Source organism: Copidosoma floridanum, unplaced genomic scaffold, assembly GCF_036245765.1.
Source record: "Copidosoma floridanum isolate Cflo_tuat_1 unplaced genomic scaffold, Cflo_Japanese_pri ptg000004l, whole genome shotgun sequence".
In the NCBI taxonomy this organism is placed as follows: domain Eukaryota; kingdom Metazoa; phylum Arthropoda; class Insecta; order Hymenoptera; family Encyrtidae; genus Copidosoma; species Copidosoma floridanum.
Genome location: NW_028321881.1, coordinates 21,141,557 through 21,167,712, shown reverse-complemented (window position 1 = coordinate 21,167,712; position 26,156 = coordinate 21,141,557). Strand labels below are relative to the sequence as shown.

General features: G+C 35.3%; 1 protein-coding gene across 2 annotated transcripts in view; it reads right to left on the bottom strand.

Annotated features, from left to right (window-relative positions):
• Positions 1-7,037: 7,037 nt before the first annotated feature.
• Positions 7,038-26,156, bottom strand: part of Cog3 (conserved oligomeric Golgi complex subunit 3) — a 58,979-nt gene continuing 39,860 nt past the window's right edge. For both annotated transcript variants that reach the window (XM_089597996.1, XM_014349253.2), the window contains one exon: positions 7,038-9,224. In XM_089597996.1, the coding sequence (XP_089454122.1) occupies positions 8,268-9,224 (957 nt within the window). In that variant the 3' untranslated portion in view covers positions 7,038-8,267. The remainder of the gene's footprint in view (positions 9,225-26,156) is intronic.

Genomic DNA, 26,156 nt, shown 5'->3' with positions numbered 1-26,156 from the left:
TTATTATATTCTTCTATATGTATTTACTTGAAACTCATTTTTATCCCAAGCGAAAAAAAACAATAACTATAAATAATATTTTATAAAGTCCAGATTAAGGCTATAATTAAGTTTAATGAGTGTTATTAATATTTATTATATTTTTTAATTTTTATTATCATTTACTTTTTTCTTTGCTGCTTTTAAATTAAACTTCATTACAATTAATTATCGATTTCAAAGCGTTAGAACTAACATTGGTTACTATCTGGTCGCATAATTCTTGAATTGGAAAATGTTTGAAGCAAGAGAGAGAAAATGTATTAGTATTTCCTACAAGTCTTGAGGTGAGGAAATATTTAGATTGCAAAATATAGTATATTACGCACCTAATAAGCGAGGTTAAGAATATCGCAGATTTCATGTAAATAAACGTCTTGAGCCTCCTCCTGGGGTGGATAACGTGAAATTTAGGATATTTCTTAGCCTCCGAACGTAGAGCGTATATTTGCATTATTTTTAATTGAAATTCTATATTTTTATTAAAAAGTAAAAAATTATTACAATACTCGACAGCTTAACTTAGAAACAATAGTTTAATCAATTACAACTACAGAAATACTTAACCATGTAATGAATTATAGATTTCTTTATTAAAGTATCTATAACTTAAAGTTTGCTTAAAATGCTTTTTATAGTTTTATGTTCATTATAATAGCGTAATAGTTGAAAAAGTAAGTAATTTTGGAAACTTTAAGAAGTACAGTAATAAATATTCTAACATTTTGTAATTCCAAATTATTTAAAAAATATTAATTACAGGAATAATTTTCAAAATTTTTGGCTACTCAATTAGAAAAAAAATAGTAAATAAAAAAAAGCAGGAAAAAGTGCATTGAACCCAAGGATATTGGGTTTGAAAGGAAAAGTTGTACCTCAGAGCCAACGACTGTACGACCACAATGGAAGATATTTTAGAATCTTTGGAGCGTAACTAAAATATTAAGAGAAAAAGCTGTGGACACGAAAACGACCGATCTGACTTTCTATGCAAGAATAGTATATTCTATGTTTTCTCACGGAAGTTCCTTCTTTCGGTGCAGTATGGCAAAAAAAGTTATAACCCAATAATTTCAGCCAAAACTGTTAAACTTAAGAACCTTACAAACTAGGAAATTCAACTCCTTAAATCCAATACCTCGTATTTTGTTAATAAATAAGAACATATGGATCGTTTTACGGAAACCGGCATATTGTACGGGTCGAAATAGACAAACACTTGAAATGGATTTTTAATTGTTCAAATACTTTTTTTTTGATTGCTCGTGACCAATATAAGCTAAAATTTTTTGGGGCCTGCTCGATCTCCATGAGGAAATTTTTTAGCGTTAACTTTCTTATTTTGTTGGAAAAAAATAGGAGCGTTACGGGCTTACAAAAAAAGTTTTTTGAAATGAAGGTTACGGCGCAAAATTGTTCAAAACAAGATTTTTGTAGACAAAATAGCTTAGCGGTCGTAGAAATCAACATATTGTACCAAATTTTTTTTTTTAAATAAAGCCGGAATAATTTAGAACGAAATTAATCGAGGCAGGATTTTGAATTTATTTTTTGAAAAAATTACACCTAACCTGAAAACTGAGTTATCTTACCAATTACGCTAATTTGTTTATGATGGACCCCCAATATGGCAGACAAAAATTTCAAAAATTTTTTTATTTAGGTTTTTAATGCCGCTAAATACAAATACCTTATCGATATGTCTAAATTCATTGTAGATCCAATGTGGTGGACAAAAATTTGATTGAAATTACAAAAATTTAAACAAAAGTTTTTAATATTGTTCAAGAAATTTTATTGAAAATAAATTAGAAAAAAATCAATTAGTTCTACTGATAATATATATTTCAGTAAGATATTAAACATAAATTAACATTTTCTCTGTGAATAACATACAAATATTATTGTTTGCTGGGTGCATATCACACAGCGCCTCCAGTACAGCGTCGAAAAAGTGAAACCCGGGTGCCAAAATGTGCAGACGACTGACTACAGCTGAGAGGGAAAACTTGTTGGTGTGAACAGTTTCAAGGTTACTTGACAAATGTACATATACACACATTAGTGGCATCGTCTGCAGGCTTCGGCACCCGAGTTACACTAAATTCTCACCATAGGCGCTTAAATCATTTCGCTTATCCTTTCCAACCACCTGCACCCAGCGAATACCGTTTCTGATATTTATCTGATAAACTTAGTAGGAAAAACTTTGTTTCTACTCATTAAAACCCGACGTACCATCACCACCACATTTCGAAATGAGTATAATTTAATCAACAATTTTCATTAACAAATTAGATATATGTACATCTGGAAGCTGCATTAGTCGTTTAGCTGTATTATTAATCAAATGCTGTAATTCTTTTAAAGCCCTTGTTTCACTAATACTTAATAAATCGTTCAAAGAATGACATTTTTCTTGCTTCTAATATCATAGAATCATTAGAAAATGTACTAGCGCTATTATAACTATGTTTTGACAAATCAACATTGAGCATGAGAACTAAAGCTTCTCATCAATAGTAAATTAAACTGGTACACTAGAATTAGACTCAGTTTCAAAATTCGTTACGGATAGGATATTTTTCATGATGTGGGCCAAATCATTATTTCTAGCTGACATTAGTGTTTCCAAAAAAGCATGATGAATTCCTTTATATACAAATAATTTGTTTAATTTTGCCGAACTTTTTAAAATTTTTTTCAGAAGAATTCGTGAAATCTTCCTTTCTTTTTTGTCCAGATTGCAATTGTGTATCAGGTATAAGCAAAAAATTGTCATTAAGCTATTTTTCATTTTTTTCGTTGAAAAAAAATTTTTTTTTTACTGTATAAATATATCCAAAACTTTTTACAAAAGATTGGTAAAAATAATTTTCTTATTTTGGAAGTCATTTCATCTATAAAACTTTTATCAATGTCGTATGTGTAAGCAAGACTTTACAAACTTTTACATAAAACTTAAAAAGTATTTCACACAGTTTCGGTTTCTTCTTAAAATATCCGTTATTCGTTATTCCAACTTATTTAAAAAAACTTTAAAAAATCCTTAGTCCACTCTTACAGTTTAAATTCAACAGACCACTACCATAAAATTATTATTTGATCAAAATAAATTATGGTAAGATAACTCAGTTTCCCAGTTTTGAGGTTAAGAGTAGTTTTTTTTCAAAAACAAATTAAAAAATTTTCCTCGATGGATTTGTTTCAAGTTATTCTAGCTTCATAACAAAACCGTTGCGGTATGATGATTTTTACGACCTGTATAGGCTATTTTGCCCACGAAAATTCAGTTTTGAACCACTGTGTGGCACAATCAATAAAAATTTGACTTTTATTTCACATTTGTAATATCCCAATTGATAGTGTCCAATAACAACGCATGTATAAAAATATTTTTGTCAGTTTCTAGTCGGTTGTTGCACGTGGAAAACCACATTGAACACTATAACGTTCAATTGGTAGTTTTTATCAGATAATTGCCGTCGTCTCTGGGGGGCTATCTTGCGGCCAGAGGGATCTGCGAAGCAAGGCCTGAGGGATGTAATGTAGCCACGGAGCGATGGCGCTTATGTAACGAATCCTACTTTCCTACCGAGGGCACATCAGCCTCTCAAAAACGCCCGAGGTAGAAAAAGTTTGCTTTTCTCATATCTGCTTTTTCACCAGCAGAAAATTAAACATAAATAAATCTGCAATATCAAGTCTCACCATCTGGGTGGAAATACTAAAACTGGAGATTTCCAGTATTTGACATGGAATAATAATAATTGTTAGTATTACAATTTCTTTCCCCGTATATTTTCATTATTTCGCACTCATGCATAAAATCTCGCCTTATTACTTCTCGCCTAATGCGCTACTTAATTCGCTCGATTCAAACTTGTCGCGTCGCGTATACCTATATGTGACGTCAATGACTGTACACGCAGATAAGTTCAGTTCGCTGTCAACCGTCCAACGGTTAACACGTAAGCTCTTTCCTTTCTCTTAAATAAAGTGTTTTGTTAATATGAACCTACGCTGCCTTCGATTCATTAAATCCCAAAAATAATAAAAAGTTTATTTAATATTTTTTATTGGGATGCCATATGAAATAGATGAACTCCAGTTTTAGTGTTCTCATCCGGATAGTGAGAACTAACGTAGTACATTAACTCATGTTTAATATTGTGCTAGTATAAAAATAGGCTAAAAAATTACTAACTTTTATTTTATTTTAAACGTTATTGTGGTTTAGTGGTTTTTTAAGTGCATAAACCAACTAGAAACTGACAAAAAAAATTTTTATGAGTGTTTATTATTGGACACTGTCAATTGGGATGTACTAATCATTAACAATTATGCAAGTCCCTATCTGAGTCGATAATCCAACATTAAACGAAAATACAATGGGTTACAGAATAGTGTTATGAGCTCGTAGCAAAAAAAAGGAGAGTTACAAAACATAACATAAGCCTTACTAAAAATATCAATAATAAAATCAGTCGTAAATTATACTGTTGATTCTACGTTGAGCCCATTTGGAATCCATGCTGAATAATAAAATTTAGTATTCATGTGTACGATAAATATCATGGATGTATTAGTGCAGGAATTCATCAATCAGGCTACGTACCACGCTCTTTTTTACTTTTAACTACAGTATGTGTGTTGCAGTTTTGGAGATAGTTTGTGTAAAAGTGATTCTGCTACTTACTTTATCCTACGTGACAATTTGAACCAACTTTTATGGTATTCGTGTGATTTATAACAACGATTGCGATGTAAATTTTGACTTGTTTTCAATGTATGTGATTGTATGGTAATAAAACGTGCATATTGATAAGAATAAGTGAATGGTTTGACGTCGAGAAGAAGGGATTTTAAGATAAGAGTTGTAATGGTGTAAAACGTTAAGGAAAGGAGAGAAAAAACTGAAGATAGGAAAAAAAGGAAAAAAAAGAAATGGAAAGGATTTAAAAAGATAGAAGGCAAAAGAAAAGAGGCATCAATTATTCCCACCTAAAAAGTGGATGGCAGAGTTCCACGTGTAATTACTTTGGGAAAGCCATACGGCATTCCATGTGGTTTTACATATGGCTTTAGATAAAGGGTTTAAGATTAGCGATGTTATACCTCTCTCCTTTCGCCTTCTATTTTCTCAAATCCTTTCAATTTTTTTTTTTTATTTTCTTGCGATCTTCAGTTTTTTTCTCTTCTTTCTTTAACGTTTTACACCATTACAACTCTTGTCTTCGAAGCCCTTCTTCTCAACTCAAACCATTCACTAATTCTTATTAATATACATGTTTTATTACCGTACAATCACATATATTGAAAACAAGTCAAAAGTACATCGTACTCGTTATTATAAAACACATGAATAGCATAAATCTTGGTTTAAATTGTCACTTAGAATAAAGTAAGTAACAAAATCACTTTTCCACAAACTATCTCCAAAACTGCAACCTATATATTATAGTTAAAACAATTACAGTTGTGTACTCCCGTCTACTGCCACACAGTCATGGTGAGGGAGACGAAGCGCAGCTCCGCAGAGCTAGCTTACACGTCTACCTGACTCGCCTGCCGAAAGTGGAATGCACTATAGACTAGTCTCGGTGTAATATATAGGTGGCCCCATTAACTATATTACCGGCAGTAAATTTTTCGAACATTCTGTGTTATTTCGGTTTTCTCGCACCAAGTGTCGCATGGGAGTCGAGGATTGAGCAGACAAGTGCCTAGAGCTAGTAAATACTTTGAAAAGAAGAAATAAAAATTATAGATGTATTTTTAGAATTATATTAAAATTTTAATTGATTAATTTAAATATAAATTAATTAAAATGGGCAAAAAATTTTTGTAGAAGACTTAAAGTGACTTAACATTATTTCGTGCATAAAAAAATGACGACAGTCTTTTTACATCATGAAACAAGGTTATTTAAGAGGCTTATGGAGTCACTCTAAACAGAAATAGTTATATTTAGTATAAACGTTTGACTGAGAACGATGTTCATGATAAAAAGGTCATTAAAGACGTATCTGGAAAAATTATTTTCCAAGTAAAGTAACTTTTTATTTTCTTATTCTACATTAACTTGTAGATAATATTTTGTTTATTAAAAACACATTCTTACTGCTCAATTTATAAAATTGTTAATTACCCATGGCAGAACTGGTAAACATAAGAAACCGTAGAGGACTTATGTATATCAATAGCGATTTATTTGATTCACTACAAAATACAGTAAAGTATTTTATTCAATACATAAAAAAATGAAAAAAAATAATGTATATAGAGCACATATTGTAAGCATCATACGAAATTACAATTCCAAGTTTCCTTGTTACGAACAGAGAGGGAAAATGATTGCGGAAATTTTACATTACGTTTTCATGAGATTAAGGCAATGGGCACAAGTTATAAATAATGACATTTCCAAATAAAGCAAAGAGTACAAGAAACTTTCAAAATTATTAAAAACTTAGTTTACCAGTTACTTATTACATATTTCATTTCAATTATTTGATTATACCGCATATTATAATATTTAATGTAAATAAAATTTTAAATTAACGACACACTATTCCTTTAGCTAGTATAAATACATACACGGTCATACCTCAAATGAGGTCCTGACCTAAAAAAACTTTACGTGTGGTCCTCGACTCACATACGCTAACTGCTGAAACATAAATCAAACAGCTCATATATTTCAAAAAAATTATACCTTTATGAGACTACCTGTTCTATGGTAAAGTATAATTGTATAAGAGCAAATGGATTTTATTGGCAAGAAACGTGAGTATAAGGGTATATGACATAAGGCTCATTTGTCAGATGGCGCGACCGTGCCTTAGAGAAAATGGCGTCGTTCACTGTGGAACAGTATACTTGTACATACGAGTCACTTTTACATAGAATACGTATAGGCACACAAAATGGAGTTGTATATGTAAGTATACTGTAACGCCTGAACGACGCTATTTTCACTAAGGCACGGTCGCGCCATCTGCTTTGCGATATACCCTCATACAGCCAGTATACAAATCGTAGCTTGTATATTTGATTCAGTATATATATGGGGTGCGTTGTGTTACTTCAATTACATTATGATATGCGTGTATGTTATTTTACAGTAAAGTAATGTGTGTTCTTAGACTTAATCGTGATGAGATTAGGGGTGAGGGGAAAAGAGGAGCCACAGTATCATTGGCTAAATATCAATTTTAGCAGATAAAAGAATCTGTAGTCAGAACCAAAATTTGCGACTTCCCTCCCCCCTCTTATCACTCGCAAACAAAATGCGATTAACGGCGTGAAAGATTAAATGTATTCGTTTTATATACAGATGTCTATATTCGTTATGAAGTTTGAGATAGTATATGCTGTACTAGACTCTCGATGTCAGCAGGCAGTGCTGATATGGAGAAGGGACTAGGGCCCGAACTTTATTTAGTTCTTTTAACATCTTTTTTCTTTGATTGTCGAGGAGTTTACATTGCCAGAATATATGCTCGGGGGTGTCGTGGCCCCCTCTACACTTACATATATCGTCATCGACAATTTTATATTTACATAGGTGGTATTTCAACGATGTACGGTTACTTCTCAGTCTATTAATGACTGAGATTGTCCTTCACGGTAAGTTAAAGTTGCTATACCATGTTTTTTTTTGAATTGATGTAATGATTAATCAAGTAGTACGCGCACAACCCTTATGCACTCGATAGAACCCTTTCCGACTATATCTCTGTACATCGAACGAGCTATATATTCATTGGCTGTACTGCTCTGCGTCGCCTGTTAAACTAACCTTTGCAGAATCGGTGACTTAAATAATTGTTTACTCAAAAACTGTCTATTTTCTGGAGAACCAAACCGGGATCTAAAATCTCATCTGATTTGTGCGGGGTCCTTTCTAACTTACAAATAAATGTCAAACTATACCAGAGTCGCTCAGTCAAAATTTCAGTGGCTTGCATGGGAAAAGAGCGTGCATCTGCCGTTCGAAATCACGTGAGCGCTCACACCACTTTTTTCGCTGTCTACGCACGTTGTTTTGCGTCCCTACCACGCCTGCCGTTTTCGCCAGCAGCACTGCATCACCTTTAGCTGTGACTAAATTTCTCTGTATCCAAGAGGAATGTTTGTAATTTTAATTAAATAAACTACAACTTTTATTTGTTATTATTTAAAATAATAAATTGTGGGTCATCAATTCTTTTCTGAGATTTTTTTTAGTGATTTATAAAAAAAATTTCAGTTGTATCATCAGAAGTCTGCTCTGTTGGATTGAGATGAGCAAGAGAGCTTGAGCTCAGAAAGACCGAAACCTGTTCAGGTAAGGGGCACGCAATTAATAGCAGCTCATCCTCCGTATAGTGTTGGTTAAGAAACTGAGTAAACTGGGTAAAGGCCGCAACGATATTGTTCTTGATCGGCCGGAATAAAATACACTCAGTTTCACGATTTGCCAAATACAGTTGCATCGACTGGTGTACGTCTGGTAGCTTGAACTTCACAAGCTGTAGAGTCTCACCAACAATGCTTGCCAAGAACTCTGCACTGCCTAAGTGCAGTTTGTCGTGTGTCCACTTAGATTTCTCAAGGATGAGCAGTACAGGATTGATAAGAAGCTTTGTAATATGTTTTATTAGTCTCTGGCAACTTGTCTTCAGTTTGGCATCAACGTGTTTGCGAGAGTCAATGAGATGCTCCCGTATTTGAGGTGCGCCTTCAAGAAGAAACTCCAGCAATGCATTATTTGACAGTCTAAACAATCTCGAGCGCTTCTCTAATAAAGTAAATGCAGCCGTCTTGACTTTTGAAAAGTCCAGGCTGTACTCCTTCACCGTGAAGTCAACCTGGAATGGAGCTATCTGCTCTCTTAAGATAAGCAGGTGTTTAACAAGAAAAAGCTCAGCATCCAAGGGTGTAGCTCTAGCCTGGATGCTGTCATGGGCAACTTCAATGCTTTGGACGCAGCAAACTATGGCTTCTTGGCTGAGAGCCTGAAAGACTGGTCGATCCACGCACCTATACAGTCGTGATAGGCATGTAAGTGTACGGCGCACTGTTGGGTACCACATGCCATGAAGATCCGCTGGCGAGTTGCTCATCTGCAGGAAATCTCTTTGCTGATGTTTCTGTTGTTGCTGCTGATAATGCGGATATTGGTAGATTGGCTCAATTCTCTGAAAAGAAAAATATTTTGTAAAGTTATGCTAGCAGGGTAAAAGTATTAAGTAGCTGTAGAGTTGAAAAGGTGTTTAATTTCAATGCTTTTTATGTAAGATTTGTGAAAGTGGCACCCGCTCAATTGGTTTCAAATCGAGTCTGGCTTTACGATTTGATTCGTCCCACTTGCAGATTTCGGAGGTGCATAAGGTTATGTAACTAAACGTCACAACATTTGTAAATAACGAATTGCATTATAAAGTAAGAATATCTAGTAAATTTCATCCAGTGACATTCGAAGTATAGTTTCTTTTCTGATATTCAGGCGCAATAATAATCATTTTTAAATTAATAAAATGATGTTTTAAAAAAAGACAACAGTGAAATCACATAAAGATAATTTCCGCTTTAAAAGGAGGTTTCAAATAATATCACATAATATCGGTATTAGATTTATTGTTGGCGCTCGTAATTGAATTATCACGCATGCGCTACAGCAAGAAGACGAGACGCTGTAACACTGCACTTCAGCGTCAAATAACTACAGTTTGTTCACTCTCGCGCAGTCAGTCAGTCTGTTCGTACACGCACTCTCTGTCTTTGTATAACCTTTATATTTGATCCTACCTTTTCTGTTCGTTTTGCTACTGTACTTAAGATAGTAAAGTTTAAAGATAGTTAAGACTAAAGATAGTGAAAATAAACGTGTTTGTGTTTAAATATATATTACGAGTGTTGTAAATTTTTTCACCAAATTTCCTACTCATAAACCCATACTGCTAACATGTTATGGGCTCTTTATTGTAGTGTGGGTGTGGAATTTGTTCGATCGAGTCTTGTTTCTCTCTCTTCCTTCTTCTTTTCGCTCCACGCTTGAGCTCATCGCGCGTTTTCTGTATGTTTTCTTTTTGTTCCTTTTTACGTGTTAACGTAATGGCGGAAGCAACCGGGAACTCTGTGTCAGATGACGAGCACTGTGAGACGGATGAGCTTGGCAGTCCTCTTACCCCGACTTCCTCCGGAAAGGGCGAGGGTCAGCCCCAGGAGGTGGCAGAGCAGAGTCGGGATGAAGGTGCAGCGGCCGAATCACCTCGAGATGCGAACGATGGCCCAACTTTCGAGGCCTCGGGCCTCGGGCGGAGCAATAAGAAAGGACAGCATTAAGAAGAGAGTGAGCAGCAGTAAGTACTATATATATATATATATATTGCTTTGAAGACTTGATATTCACGTGAAGCGTTGTTGTCTTTAACTCATGCTCGTTTACCGTTCTCCTTAAAATATTTGTGTCTTGCCTTAAGATGGAACAAGAAAACTTACTTAAGATTGCAAGATTGAGGTTTCCTTTATTAGAAAGCTATTCTTGTTCGGAGATTCGCGGAACTCGAGAGCCAGCACGCGTTTGTTTATGTGAGGGAAGAGCCCGCATCGTGACAAAGGAGACGCGTTTCTCGCTAAGGCTGTATTCCGCAAATGCTGCCAGCAGTTAAGTTACGTAGGTCGTTGTAACGCCGCATGGTTGGGCGGCGCTAGCGTCAACCTGTACTAACTGTCGCCGCCCAACCATGCAGCGTTACAACGACCTACGTAACTCAACTGCTGGCAGCAGTTGCGGAATACAGCCTAAACTTGCCAATCGTCGCCAAGGGGGACGCCTCGAGGCGAGGAGGGGAGGTGCGCACTTCGGTTATGGCTTGCGTTCGGCCTAACTAAGCGTGCGCGTCCTCTCACGCTACGGCTGGTGGAGGGCGTCGTAAAATAAATGCTGTTGATCGGCCATTTTTCTCTCTCTCTCTATGCCTGTCATATATGATACTAGCGCCATTTTTCCTCTGATTTACTCACGATCGATCTCTGTGCCACTTCTACAAGAAAACCACTAGCCTTACGCGCACGCAAACATAAAATATAGTACTTTTGCCTCGTTAGTCCCCGTTAATTTTAGGTCCAAATGCCATCAATATGATAAATGATGCATATAAAAAGATTGAAGACGATCTAGGAGAACTAGACGAGGTGGTCGTAACTCGTAAAAACAACCTGGCCATGTTTTCCACAAATAATGAAACTGTTGCATACATTGGAGGAGATGCACATCACAATCAAGATATGTTAGACCTGTTTGATTTGATAGAAAAATGTGCTGGTCAAATTCGACTCGTTCCTAAACAACAGCGCATCCTAAGGAAAGGCCTATCCTAAAGATAGAAAAATAAATTTGATTGATACCTCATCTAAAGATAAGAACAAAGATTTAAGAGATAGAAAAATAAAATTGATTGATAACTCATCTAATGATAAGAATAAAGATTTGAAGGATAGAAAAATAAATTTGATTTATACCTCATCTAAAGATAAGAATAAAAATTTGAGAGATAGAAAAATATATTTGATTGATACCTCATCTAGAGATAAGAATAATGATTTGAGAGATAGAAAGATAAATTTTACTGATACCTCAATTCACGACAAGTTTAAAGATTTGAAAAGCAAAAATTTAGAAAATCTTGATAGCCAATTTAAAGACTTGCAAAACAGGAAAGATAACTTAAAGAAAGAGCTAGATAGCTTACATAAAGAAATGGCGCATGCAAATTATGAACTTAAGAAAGAACTAATGAAAACAATCGGTCAAAATATCTAATCTAAAAACCTTATAAACTCACGAAATGAAATTTCAGAAACCTCAAAGAAAGATATCGAGGAAACCAAGATATTGAAGGAGCAAGAAAGGTACCAGCAGAGCTCCTGGATGTCCATGAGGTTTGAGGCTGTTGCCTCCCAACACAAAGAGGCCTTGAAAAAAGAAAGGGAGGAAAATAGGAGGGCCCAAGAGACGCTCCGAACCGAGTTTGAACAGCTTTTAGCCACTCAACAAAGGAGGATGGAGACTCTTGAGCGAGAACTGGCCAGGAGTCGAATACAAAAGGTCAATAAATTTACTACATCTACTCCGGGACCTAAATTATGTAAGCGATTGATTAACTTAAACTTCGACTCCATTGATAGTTCGCTGATGTTTGAACGCGCTGTGCCTATGATAGTCTAAAGATAGAAGTCGTCAATAACGATAGCCTAGGCTTTAATTATTCCCTCACTAATGAAACCAAACTAGAATTATTCTTAAAACAATTACGGTCAGAACTAAAAAGTTAAAATTTGCTTCACTCTATTGATTCAAAATTGGAAGCCACTATAAACATTACTCAAGAAAAAATGGGAGAAGATAAAGAACAGGCGCTAAACGTAATACTAGGTAGGTTGTCCCTAGATTACCAAAACAAAGTATATCACATTACTCATCCATCAATAATGATACAAAAAATTAAAGATATGAAAAAAAGTGACATAAAAATGAGCACATATCAAATACGTAACAAAATACATTCCGTTAGATTTGACCCCAAAAAGCAAAGTTCTACTAAATTTTGTGAATTTTTTGATGGACTGGTAAGAGACTTTGAACTTTAACTTTAGTAAAAGTAACAGTTGCCCCGAAGATGAGAAAAGAGATAGTTTCTATCATGCGATTATCGATGGAGTACCGGACGTAAAATATATATATATATAAATGTATAATCGTCTACACGGATGACTACTCAAGATTGACTATGGCATACCCAGTGAAAACAAAATGTGAAGCAGGACGTTGTTTGGACAATTTAGTGACAAGCGCACGAAACCTGCTGGATTTTGATACAAAGATATGCTATCTTCAAACCGATCAAGGCATGGAGTTTACAGGAGGCCAAACGGTAGCCATCGACACAAACAAGTTGGATAAACTGCTTTATTTGAAGGGCGATGTTGACTGTTTGATCGTAGAAGTCGAAGATGAAATGACACATGCCCTGATTTCTGGACTGAACAAAGATCCCGCAAACTACAAAGAAGCTGTCGCATCCCCGGATCGCGATAAATGGCTCAGAGCAATTGACGAAGAACTGGAATCAACGCGGAAAAACCAAGTGTAGAAACTTGTAGATAGATCAACCATTAACACTGAAGGAGGCAAGCCAAACATCATCGACTCTAGATGGGTTTTAAAGAGAAAAGTAGAAAAAGAGGGAAACACGAAGTTTAATGCGAGGTTGGTGATTCATGGTTTCAAAGATAGGAACAAGTATGATCTGCAAGAAACTTACGCCCCGGTGTCTGGGCTAGCTCTTGTAAGATCAGTAATATCAATAATCAATAGATATAATCTGGAGACTTGTCAACTTGATGTCAAGACAGCTTTCTTAAATGGATCTACCAAAGAAGAGATATAAATGGAGATTCCTGAAAGCCTGCTTGATGGCGACAGTTTCAAGCAAGCTAATGTTTGTAAATTGGAGAAAGCCCTTTATGGACTTAAGATCAGCCCAAAAAGATGGAATGAGCGGTTTCGCGAGACTGCATCGAAATTGGGACTACAGTCACATACGAGCGAGCCTTGTCTCTATACATGGAGAGAAGCAAATAACTTTTTAGTCCTGATCTTATACGTAGATGATATGATGATAGCCAGCAATTGTGTAAGTTAAATAAATGAAATTAAGACTGGTCTGCAATCTGAGTTTGAGATGTCAGATCTTGGCGAGTTTGACACATTTCTAGGCATCAAAGTAGAAAAAGATAGAAACATAATACAGTTTCACTTACACATACACCATACATAGACAAAGTTCTGGAAAGATTTGGATTTAACGACTCAAAATTACAAAGAACACCAATGGTGACAAATCAAGTCCTGAATCGGCAAAGAAAAGACAGAGAAGAATCGGAAGAAACTGGACAACAGAACAAAACTAAAACTGAAGAAAATGTACCTTACAGAGAAGCAGTTAGAAGCCTGCTGTATCTGGCTAATACAGTCAGACCAGACATCTCGTACTCTGTGAACGTACTAAGCAGACACCAAATCTGCCCAACTGAAGATGACTGGAGAATGGTCAAACGAGTCTTTCGATACCTGCAACACACCAGAACTCTGGGATTAACCTACAGAGGCCGGAAAAATAGACTGGAAGCCTTTTCAGATGCGAGTTTGGCATACTGTAAAGGCTCAATTACGACAGGTGGATACCTAATAAGATTGTATGGCGATACAGTTGCTTGGAAGACGAGAAAAAAGAATTACGTTGCAATCTCAACTTGTGAGGTAGAATACGTGGCGATGTGTGATGCAAGTCAGGAGCTGATAGGATTGGAACACTTAATCAGCTTAATGTTGTCATATACTCTGTTGCCTGCGGACCTTTGGTGTGACAACAAAGCCGCCGGAGCAAGTGCTAAGATAGATGGTGGCAAAAGACTGAGACAGATGACCGAGATAAAGGCTTACTACGTTAAAGAATGTGTATCCAGAGGAAAAATAATGGTTAAATGGATTCCATCTAAGGAACAACCAGCAGATATTTATACAAAACCCCTGCCGTTTGAACTGCATGAAAGACTAACGAAAGAAATTCTGAATGTTAATCATTGTAAATTACATGATAGTTGAACTTGAACTTGAGATAGTAAAATTAATGAATTGATAATAAATAGATACTGATAATAGGCCGATTAATGTATTTTTCTGCATATGTTTACGCTCGTCGCAATCAACCACAATGAGTGATCCAGAAGCCCACGTGCTCCACATCTTCAGCTGATTAATTATTCATTCATACTCAGTGTTAATATTCAAATATATCTTTTCTTTTCATTTTATTAAATTCATATACGAACGGAAGGGAGTGTTAGATTTATTGTTGGCGCTCATAACTGAATTATCACGCATGCGCAACAGCAAGAAGACGAGACGCTGTGACGCTGCACTTCAGCGTCAAATAACTAAAGATAGTAAGGTTTAAAGATTATTTAAGACTAAAGATAGTGACAATAAACGTGTCTGTGTTTAATTATAAATTACGAGTATTATACATTTATTCGCCAAATTTCCTACTCATAAACCCATACTGCTAACAATTGGTAACTTGTACCTAGAGGCTACTGCTTAATGCTTCTGCAAGCCATTTAATTTAAAGAAACATACAGATATAATACCAATATGATTTTTTTTAAATAACGAAATAGTAGCCTAGTTTACATAAAAACTGTGATGCATAATGTAATAGCATAAATATTTCGGAAACAAATTATGAAACCTATATAAACTTAAGAAAATTCCTCGAATAGCCGATAAGAATAATCCAAAATCTAGTATAAACATAAATTATAAAATTATAAGTAATATGGTGTCTAAATGCGTTCTAAACCTTACTATGCAATTATACCCGGTATTATTTTATTACAAATATGGTGCCTATTTTATAATAATGAAAAAAAAGCATGTATTCCAATTTAATCACCTGCAAAAGCTTTGACTGACAGACTCGAAAGCTTTGTTAGGAAATGATACATTGGTTAAGTATTTGGTTGAGACACTCGCAGTATGTTAATTCGAAAACCGCTAAATTCGAAATAATTTTAAGAATTTTATATTTATAATTAGACAAACACTATAACCGTATCCGACTGTCAGTAAGGTAGATTGAGAATTATCATAGCAATTTTTTTATAGTAATATTTTGATTTTTACAAGATTGACACGATACTTCCGTAATAACCAATCACGTAAAAGATCACGAGATTTTTCGAAAAAATAAATTTAAAACACATTTTGTTTGTTACACTTAAAAAAAGAACAAAATTTCTTTTACCAGTCAAACTGTAATACTATTTTTTAAATCCCGATAACAATACATGTAGTTTTTTACGTCTCTACAACTTAGATAATACATAACATTATTGAAATTGGGTTTTATAAAATAATATAAAATTAAACAAATTTACTTATTTTAAGTTACATGATTATATATAGTTTGAATAATAAAAGAAAATAAAATAGATAGTACAGGAACGAAAACGATAAAAATAATTTGTTGTATCCCATTTGATCAAAATAACTGATACATAATGCTAGTACCAAGGAAAAATTACAGTTAAAAGTAAAATAAATGGCTTGTATTTTTTTGATTGCAAATAATACTACAATTTTTTAAATCATTTTAATGTCTACATTTAATATTTTGACAATTCGATTTTAAATTTTATAATTCATACACCAATAAAATCTTAATTTTTGTATTCTATAAAAAAATTCATTTTTTTCCAAAATCACTAGATTTTCTACGTCACTTTTTTCGTAATTATTTGGTTCATAATGTCATGTAATAAGTCGCGTGAATTATGTTATCACTTGAATTATCACGAGATTTTCCACGTTATTTTTCACGTGATATTTTTAAACTAAGAAACATCCAATATTTTGAAATATAATGATTGTTGAACCAGTACAACTGATTTGTTTATGCTTCCCTTTGTTCAGTAATCATAAAACACGAGATTAAGTTGGAACTTAAAGCAGAAGTTTTCATTTCAAGTTTCACTTGTTCCTCGGCAAGCGAGTTTTTGTTCAACTATCGTAACCATACATTGTTATTTGTCTTTAAAATAATTTTGACACTTGTAAGTTATAAAAATGCCATTATTTTTTTCTGCTGTAACTGCCTGAACTTGGACGATGAGAGCATTGTTGAAGATTTCTGCTCCTGCCATCAACTTCTACAAACGTTGTGACAGTTTCGAGTTTTCATAAGGTATATCTAAATCATATACTTGGAAAAAATTTTATCCAAGACTAAGTAATATATTGGAGGTTTGATTCCAGTTAAAGTGGTGACATAATAAGCTCTAATAACAGACAAGTAACAGGACGAGCAAATCCTACAAGTGATTCAGGTGCTTGTATTAAAGAGGCTTTACTTAATGGAATCAATCCCAGACTAGGTTTACTATAAAATATTGTATTTCGTGCTACTGCAACAGGATTGCATCCTAGATTCAAACGAATCAACTTCCACTCTTCGTTGGCAGTATCAGCTGCGATAAAACATATAAGCAGTGAAATTCATTTAGAGTAAAAAAAAAACGATCACCCAAACTCAGATCTATTCGTGCACCATGGCAAGAATATGATACTTTGATCTGGGTTAGACACGAAAAGCTTTTATTCAAAAGAACTGTTTCGCAGAAAATACCAAGCATCGGTAGTGTGCCTTATGAGCTTAAGCAATATGTTAATCAACCTCTTTTGGACCGAAAATCTAATCCTTTTGAATTTTGGCTTAAAAGTCAAACATTTACGAAGTGGTAACATAAGCTCTGATGTCTGTAATGGTGTACCATCTCGAGTTTCATCCGATACAGCTGTAGCACTCTAAAGTTAAGTGTGTATGTTGTTATAAGACGAAAGAGTGATTACATAAAAATACTTATTAAAATCGCAAATTTTTTTATTCCGTACTCAGAATTTAGTGGCTATTTGAGTATCGCACGCTGTATCAAAATGGAAATGCTCTAGAATGGCAAAAAATATGTATTTCTTGTTGAGAAGGTGCTTTCGTCTTCTAAAAATGGTAAGACCATTAGTCTTTGTTCGAAATCGAATTCAGTGGACTGTATAATTTTTGTAATAAAGCCCGATTTAGAGGAGGAAAATGAAATTAACTGGATACTTTGCGTACATATAATACAATCTTTATGATCACTTTTTTCACTCAATCAATATACTTGGTATGTATCTTAAAGATAACTTTACAACAAACGTTTACAAATAAGATCTTATTCTACTGAGAATATCAATTCCATACAATATAAATTAATGTTGTAGCGTCACTAGTTTTAGGACGTGTAGTATTAAAGTACTGAATAACGTAAAGGATCGCTGCAGTAGTACTCGAGACTACCTGCAGTTACAAGCGTACGAGGCAGACTGCCGACGGCAGCAGCACGACCGTAGTCGCATAAGTACATGGAGCTCAGCGATTGGTTCGCCTACAATCTTAAAGTCCCTAGTAATTGGCCAACTCGACAGAGTCTTCTATCAAAGAAGTATCAGGCCACGCTAACGCCAAAGTATACAAGCACTACGAGCTGTCATATACGCTATACAAAAGAGAGAAAACGTAAAACCGCGTAATCTTAAATTAATAGTTTGATTTACAACTGTCTTAAATTTGATTGCAAATAAGGAATACACATATAATCATGTAGTAAAAACATGCATCAAGGCATGTAACAATCCGTGCAGTAGTGTTTACTTTGAAAACTCTGTTGTAACACTTAGACCCTTTCAAGGCGGCAATTTTGACAAATTTGTCGATTCTAATGACGAAGAATGTGATTTCTGGATTTTTAGCAATTATTTCAAGAAAAACAATAATTAATTCCTGTTGAGTTTATATATTGATCCTGGCGTCGCTAAAGTGGGTAATATCTGTCACACATTACCAACATATCAAAGTTTAGAGGAAAATAATGAAAACACGATTATTGAATTAGTTAATCCAAAAGAAAAAGATATTACTAATGAAAAAGATGTAACCAAAAACAGACAAATTCCACAGGTTTTAAGTGATGTAATAGAAAATAAGAAAGATGAGACAAATAGAGCTATGCAGATTACTGACAGTATTCAACAAACTAATGAAAATACAGCATAATAAAGTTCAAAATGTTAATGACAGTAAGTGTAAAAATACTGGTACTAGTCATACTCCATTGCAAAATCCTAATTTGTCTATTAATATATATAAAAAAAGATGATATTTACAAAAGTAATCGCATTCTGGGTGAAGGTAGCTTTGGTATTGTTCGTAAAGGAAAGTGGTGCGTGACTGAAGTTGCTGTTAAGACAATGCGAGTGGCATTTCATGAAAAAGACGTACTACAGAGAGGTGATTGCTATGAACAAAGTGCACCATGACACTATATTTAATATTATGGCAGTAGCTATAGACACAACACATTGTTATATTGCAATGAATGTATTCCCCAGTTTTGAACTCCAATGTATGATATTTTCCGAAAAGACCAAAAACTATTTAACTTAAATAATGAAACTAAAAGGTTTCTTACCGAACAGATTTGCAAGGCTATATCATACTTGCATAGTCATGTTGTAGAGTTGTCCATAAAGACATAAAACCTGGGAATGTATTAGTAAATAGTTATCTTCAGGTAAAGTTCTGCGATCTTGGTTTAAGCCGTACTGTTGGGATGCCTCCAGCTCTCTGTACTATACAGTGGGAAGAACAGATCAAGATACACCTATGTGTATGGCACATGAACTATGATGACTGAAAAAATCTGCATCCGGACACTCAGATATATGGTCTTTAGCATGTCTCACTACGGAGTTATTTTCTGGGAATCAAATGTGGCCTAATAATTATTGTGGAAGATCTTCAAAAACTATACAAATTACAAAGACAGCTAGAGTTATCAGGTTTGGATGACAGTTCGAAACGAACGTTAGTAAAGTATTTTAATTATGTTCCTAAAAATAGGCCAAGCTGCTCAGCTTTATTCGATTATTTTACATTAAAAGAGATGCCTACATCCTATTTGATAGTGACTAGTCGTTTTTTCTGTGACTTATTAAGTCACAAGTTGTAAGGAAACGTTAACAATGAATCAGTATTCGAAGTAAAAAAAAAACTGTTAGCCCCATTAAGCTTGCAAAAAATCAGCGGAGGTGACTATTGATACTGCTTCGCGCTTGAGAGATCGACTGCTACCGACATCCCAACCCTCTTTTTCTGGAACTCCATTTTTATGTTTAATTGTATTGACGATGTGACGAGCAGGCAGAGACTAACAATTAATCCGACTTTTTTATACTAGTTGTAGCTCAAAAGAGACAGTGTGAAAAACGTTTAGAGGTGGTAAGTCACGTTTCATCATGAGAAATTGCGTCGATAGCAGATTCAGGATAACATTAATTAAAACAAGTAGAATTGTGTATCGCGCGCGGATAAAAAAACGCTGCGTATGAAATTTTTTACAGACTATAAGCATTCAGAGGTAGGATCGCAAAACGCTGACATAGTTTATTTTTGGAATTCATAATAACGTAACATTAGTATCCGTCACTAGATGTTCAAGAATGCGCAAACTACAAGTATATTTATGGATAAACTTATATCAAAGACATTTTACTGCAACTTTTTTGTAAACGTTTTACCAGACAACCGCTGCCACCCGACACCGAGCTTCTCAAATTTTTTTTGTTACATCTCAATGACAAAAAATGTCTGGAAATTTCGTCATTCTTTTTAATTTCAGCGGAAAAATTGTTGAGAAATTTTTGAAAACCTAAACCGTTGCTCATGTAAAACAAAAACATCAAACAAAACTAACCACATACGTTTGAAGATATGCTTTGTAACTGTTTTACATTCCAACGCAGTTTCTTACAATTTTTACGAAATCGATTAATGTGCTGCGGTACATAAGGTTGAATATCATAGCTATCAAAATATAAATCATTGGAACGTGCATCAACGTATGTCGCAACCCAGTGCATACCTAGTTTTGTGTGATTATCAGTGTGAATGACGAGTGCTGTCAGTTTCGTCCACACCCGTGGGATCTGATCGACTAGGAACACACCGGTGGTATGCGTTGTTATTTGCGACAGGATCTGCAGTATCTGTAGGCTATCCATTACGTTCACAGAGCCAAGATTTCAGTTTATGAGCGTTATTTAAGGAACACCAATATTTTTGATGATTTGATTTTAATGCGTGATGCACACAATACACTACCGATGATAAATCTTTCAAAGGTGGACCGTTAATAACGTATTCTAAATTCATTACTTAACAAAGAGCTATTTTATGTAAATCGTACCACTTTGCACAACCTCTGACGTAAATTTTTCTTGCATTTCTTCCAATATCATTCAAAATTTTAAAAATTGCTTTTAAAAGTACTTCACCCTCAAAGGAATCAAGTTCATGATGATGTCGAGACAACCAAATATTTTGTCGTTGCGCCTCCTTACTCAATTTTCGCAAACGACAAGGAGATGTCACTACCCAAAGTGCGGAAAAGTCATTGTTAAAATCAATGATAGCAACTTCTTTCGGCACCGTTACGTCTTTTTTCACCTTGAAATACTTAATATCGACTACGAACTCGATTGCGATTTATGGATGATTGAGCGTACCAGCAGCAACTAACCCAAGAGACGATTGGCGTGTCCGAGTGGTGAGTGTAAGTATAATGTATGTAGTTAGTGGCGCCATCTAACCGCTAAAGTCAACCATGACAGCGTTGGCCACGATGGTCAAAAGTTTGCTGCCGACCGCAACCTTCAGAGCGCTTCTTTATCAGCGCCACCGCCGGCCAAGCTGTGAACTACCGCTGATGTATACATATGATGTACATATCTATCAGCGCCTATCACCTGATGACTCGGGACCCCGGGCGCTTACTGGCCACTCTATAGATTAATAAAATGTTAATTAATAACCCTTTCACCAATTGACCCGGGGCGCTTACTGGACACATTAAAAGATAATAACATGTTAACTTAAAACACAGGGTCCTCTATCACTCAATAACCCAAGGCGCTTACTGGCCACATTAAAAAATAACAAAATATTACCTCATAACACAAGTGCCTAACACCCAATGACCCGGGGCGCTCACTGGCCATTAAAATAATTAATAAAATCTTAAATTATACAAGCGCCTATGACCCGATCACTCGGGGCGCTTACTGGCAACTGTAATAAATAGTAAAATTCTAAATAATAACACTAGCACTTATCACCCAATAACCCGGGGCGTTGACTGGCCGCACTATTAAATAATAAATCATCAACTAATAACACGAAGTGTCTATTACCAAAGATCCTTGTCAAATTTCATAATGAATTGAAATATTAAATTGATGACATCGCAACCTTATAAAATAGTACCTTTTGGAAGCTACATTTTCATATATCAGTACAAAGAAAAAGTGTTTTAAGGGATGTATCATAAAATTGTTTTAGTGTTGTTAAGGCCTATTAATTAATGACTAATAAATTTCAAAATCTTTTTAAGATTTCTTAATCGTTATTATACGTTGCATCATAAGTGGTTGCGTTTCTAATCATTAATATTATTAATAAATAATGGACTATTGCCCTTACTTATATCTTTCTATGTGATAAACTAATGAAAGCTTTCGTGTTTGTTAATAGTTTATTATTTTTTTCGTTCAACTACATACTCGTCTTGAATTGTTTCTTTTTTTAAATTTTAAATAGAGCCCCCGGATATCAGGTGGTAGGCGCTTGTGTTATACATTAACGTTTTTCAATCAACAGAGTGGCCAGTAAGCGCCCCGGGTCATTGGGTAATAGGCGCTTGTATTATTAACGAACATTTTATTAATTTATAGAGTGGCCAATAAGCGCCCCGGGTCATTTGATGATAAGCACTTGTGTTATTATTTAGGGTTTTATTATTAATTAGAGTTGCCAGTAAGCGCCCCAAGCCATCAGCTCATAGGCACTTATATTATTTAAGATTTTATTAATTCTTTTAGTGGCAAGTAAGCGCCCTGGGTCCCGAGTCGTTGGGTGATAAGCACTTGGATTATTTACTAACATTTTGTTAATTTATAGAGTGGCCAGTAAGTATCCCGGGTCATTGGATGATAGACACTTGGGTTATAAGTTAACATATTATTATTTTATAATGTGGCCAGTAAGCGCCTTGGGTTATTGAGTGATAGGAGCTTGTGTTATAAGTTAACATTTTATTATTTTTTAGTGCATCCAGCAAGCGCCACGGGTCACTTGGTGATAGGCCCTTGAGTTATTAATTAACATTTTATTAATTTATAGAGTGGCCAGTGAGCGCCCCGGGTCATTTGATGATAGGCACTTGTGTTATGAGTTAACATATTATTACGGTGTTTGTTGAACGTGCCGTTCTGCTCCCAATTGTTTCCATGATTTCTTGAAGTTTAGTGCATAAGCACCCGATCAGTAAGAGCTAATTTAGGAGTGAGAATAAAAACTCCAAAGTCAGGTGTTAGTTTGTGCAACGTTTCGTTGGTCTTAACGCCAACCTCATCAGGCTCAGTCTACATCGTTAAGATGATCGTTAACATATTATTTTATAATGTGGCCAGTAAACACCCCGGGTCATTGGATGATAGACACTTGTGTTATGAGTTAACATATTATTATTTCATAATGTGACCAGTAAGCGCCTTGGGTTATTAAGTGATAGGAGCTTGTATTATAAGTTAACATTTTATTATTTTTTAATGCGTCCTGTAAGCGCCACGGATCACTTGGTGATAGGCCCTTGGGTTATTAATTAACATTTTATTAATCTATATAGTGGCCAGTAAGCGTCCCGGGTCATTGGGTAATAGGCACTTGTGTTATGAGTTAACATATTATTATTTTTTAATGTGTCCAGTAAGCGCCCCGGGTCAATTAGTGATAGGCCCTTGGGTTATTAATTAACATTTTATTAATCTATAGAGTGGCCAGTAAGCACCCGTGGTCCCGAGTCATCGGGTGATAGGCGCTGGTAGATATAGACATCATACGTATATGGGGAGAATCACGTCAACTGTCCCAGCGCCGCGGTGGACGGCCTGCGCGGTCGTCAAACACGACGTTTTCAACTCGTCGTTTCGATGTCAAAACTTTGATAAAAAAATAATCTAAAAACATATTCTTACGTATTTTTTCCTCAGATTTCCAGTGGTGGCATCAGTTTTTCGAAAATTTGCTCTCATAACCTCGAAAAATGCACTTGTTTGAAAAACACGTTTTATCTCCATGATCTTCAACTTTTGGAATTTTTTTGATAGTCTAGATCGAAAGATGAGACATTTTTACGTAGATATCGATAATAAAAAAGAGGGTTTTTTCGTTTTTATAACGTATTTAAACGACGAACGAGACGATGCAAGCCGCGGCGGCCGGGCCACGCGCGGCAGCAGCGCGTCCGCCGTGCGTCGTCTGCTACGGTGAGTCTGTTTGGCTATATAATATATAATGTAGTAGTGGAGATGTAAACAACAATTAGTTAACTAGGGCTTACAATGGATAAATAATAAATGTTTTGATAAAATTTATTCATATACACAACAATTTTATAATAAAGAAATAAATAATGATTAATATTGATTAAATATTAGATATTTACATAAATAAAGCAAAAAAAAAAAAAATTTGTTTTACTTCGTTCTCTTTTTTTCTTTAGGCATGGTAATCGAAGTGACACTTGTTTTACGTTCTTTCAGTTTCGGAAAAATTTCATACTATTTACTCAAAGAAGTTTTCTTCAACATTACTTTATTATCCTTAATGGGGATAAACGCATGATAATTCAGTGTCCCTGGAATCAGTTTCGTACTGGAAATTTCGTCTTTTAATCTCAAGGAAGTTTCTTCGTAGTCAGATTTGCTACTAAAAAAACCTTCGTTTCTTTGCAGTAAAACCTACGAAAACTTCGACTTACGATAGCACAACCTCAAGTCATAAAAATTATAAATACTAATATTTAATTAATCAATCGAAACTTGTTGCGAAGTGCAAACCGTCACGGTTAGGTGTATTTGTTTACATCCAGTCAGAGAGACGGTAGCAGAGGGCGCGCTCCTGCCACGCATGGCCCGGCCGCCGCGGCTCCCATCGTCTCGTTCGTCGTTTAAATACGTTATAAAAACGAAAAAACCCTCTTTTTTATTATCGATATCTACGTAAAAATGTCTCATCTTTCGATCTAGACTATCAAAAAAATTCCAAAAGTTGAAGATCATGGAGATAAAACGTGTTTTTCAAACAAGTGCATTTTTCGAGGTTATGAGAGCAAATTTTCGAAAAACTGATGCCACCACTGGAAATCTGAGGAAAAAATACGTAAGAATATGTTTTTAGATTATTTTTTTATCAAAGTTTTGTCACCGAAACGACGAGTTGAAAACGTCGTGTTTGACGACCGCGCGGGCCGTCCACCGCGGCGCTGGGACAGTTGACGTGATTCTCCCCATATATCAGCGATAGTTCACAGCTTGGCCGGCGGTAGCGCTGATAAAGAAGCGCTCTGAAGGTTGCGGTCGGCAGCAAATTTTTGACCATCGCGGCCAACGCTGGACCATGATTTGACGTGACGCATCGATTTCGAGAATATTCTAGTACTCGGCATACACTATACAATTAACAGTCGAAGTTAGAGCGTCGACAAATCGAACGTCCAATCTAACACTGTCGTGTTTAATTAGGTTCCAATGAAAATATTTGTTGGCCGATAAATCCAGTGTTAAATCGAAAGCAAAGAGACAGTAACCGTTGGGATAAGATTCACGATCACTGTGGTTTCCTTCATTGAGAAAGTTAACGCCCGTGCCCGAAAACACGGTATGATAAGCATCTACGTATAAATTATTTATTTAAAAGTCTGGCTAGTAATAGTTTGGAAGGAACTTAAACACCGTCAATGTACAAACAAAGAAAATTTATATTGAAATGATGAAAATCAAACGGATTTATAGTACGATCGCCATTGTAAGCTTGATTTTCAACGAAACCGACGATTATTCGCTTAGGTAACAGGCCCAAAATAATATTACCTGAAGTTTCGCCATGAATATCACTCTGCATCGTCACAGCTTTTACTTCGACACGCGTGAACGGATATTTTACTGTACTCTTTAATAGAGCTTTGGTATGGGCTAATAAAAAAATGGGCTTATTTTTAAGCGTCTCACTAAAAGATTTGCTTCATTGATGCCAATGGAAACTGAATTTGAAGTTTCTATGAGACAAAATGCATCGCGAGATCTTACTAATCGCATTCTCACCTTGACGCAATTGATGAGTAGCTTCTTCTGATTGCATACATCGCAATGAAGATGACTAATCAGATCAATCGATTTCTTTGCTGGTAGTAGTGTACGTCGCTTGGGCGTTTTCTTAGTTTTTTTCTTTTTTACTATTACGCCAACCACGCCTCGACTGCACAGTTCTACGAAGCAATTGCAACTAAAATGGTTCGTCGAGTGGTTCAGCTTTATATCCCGAACCTTCCATAAGCTTGTCCAATTCTTCTTCGGC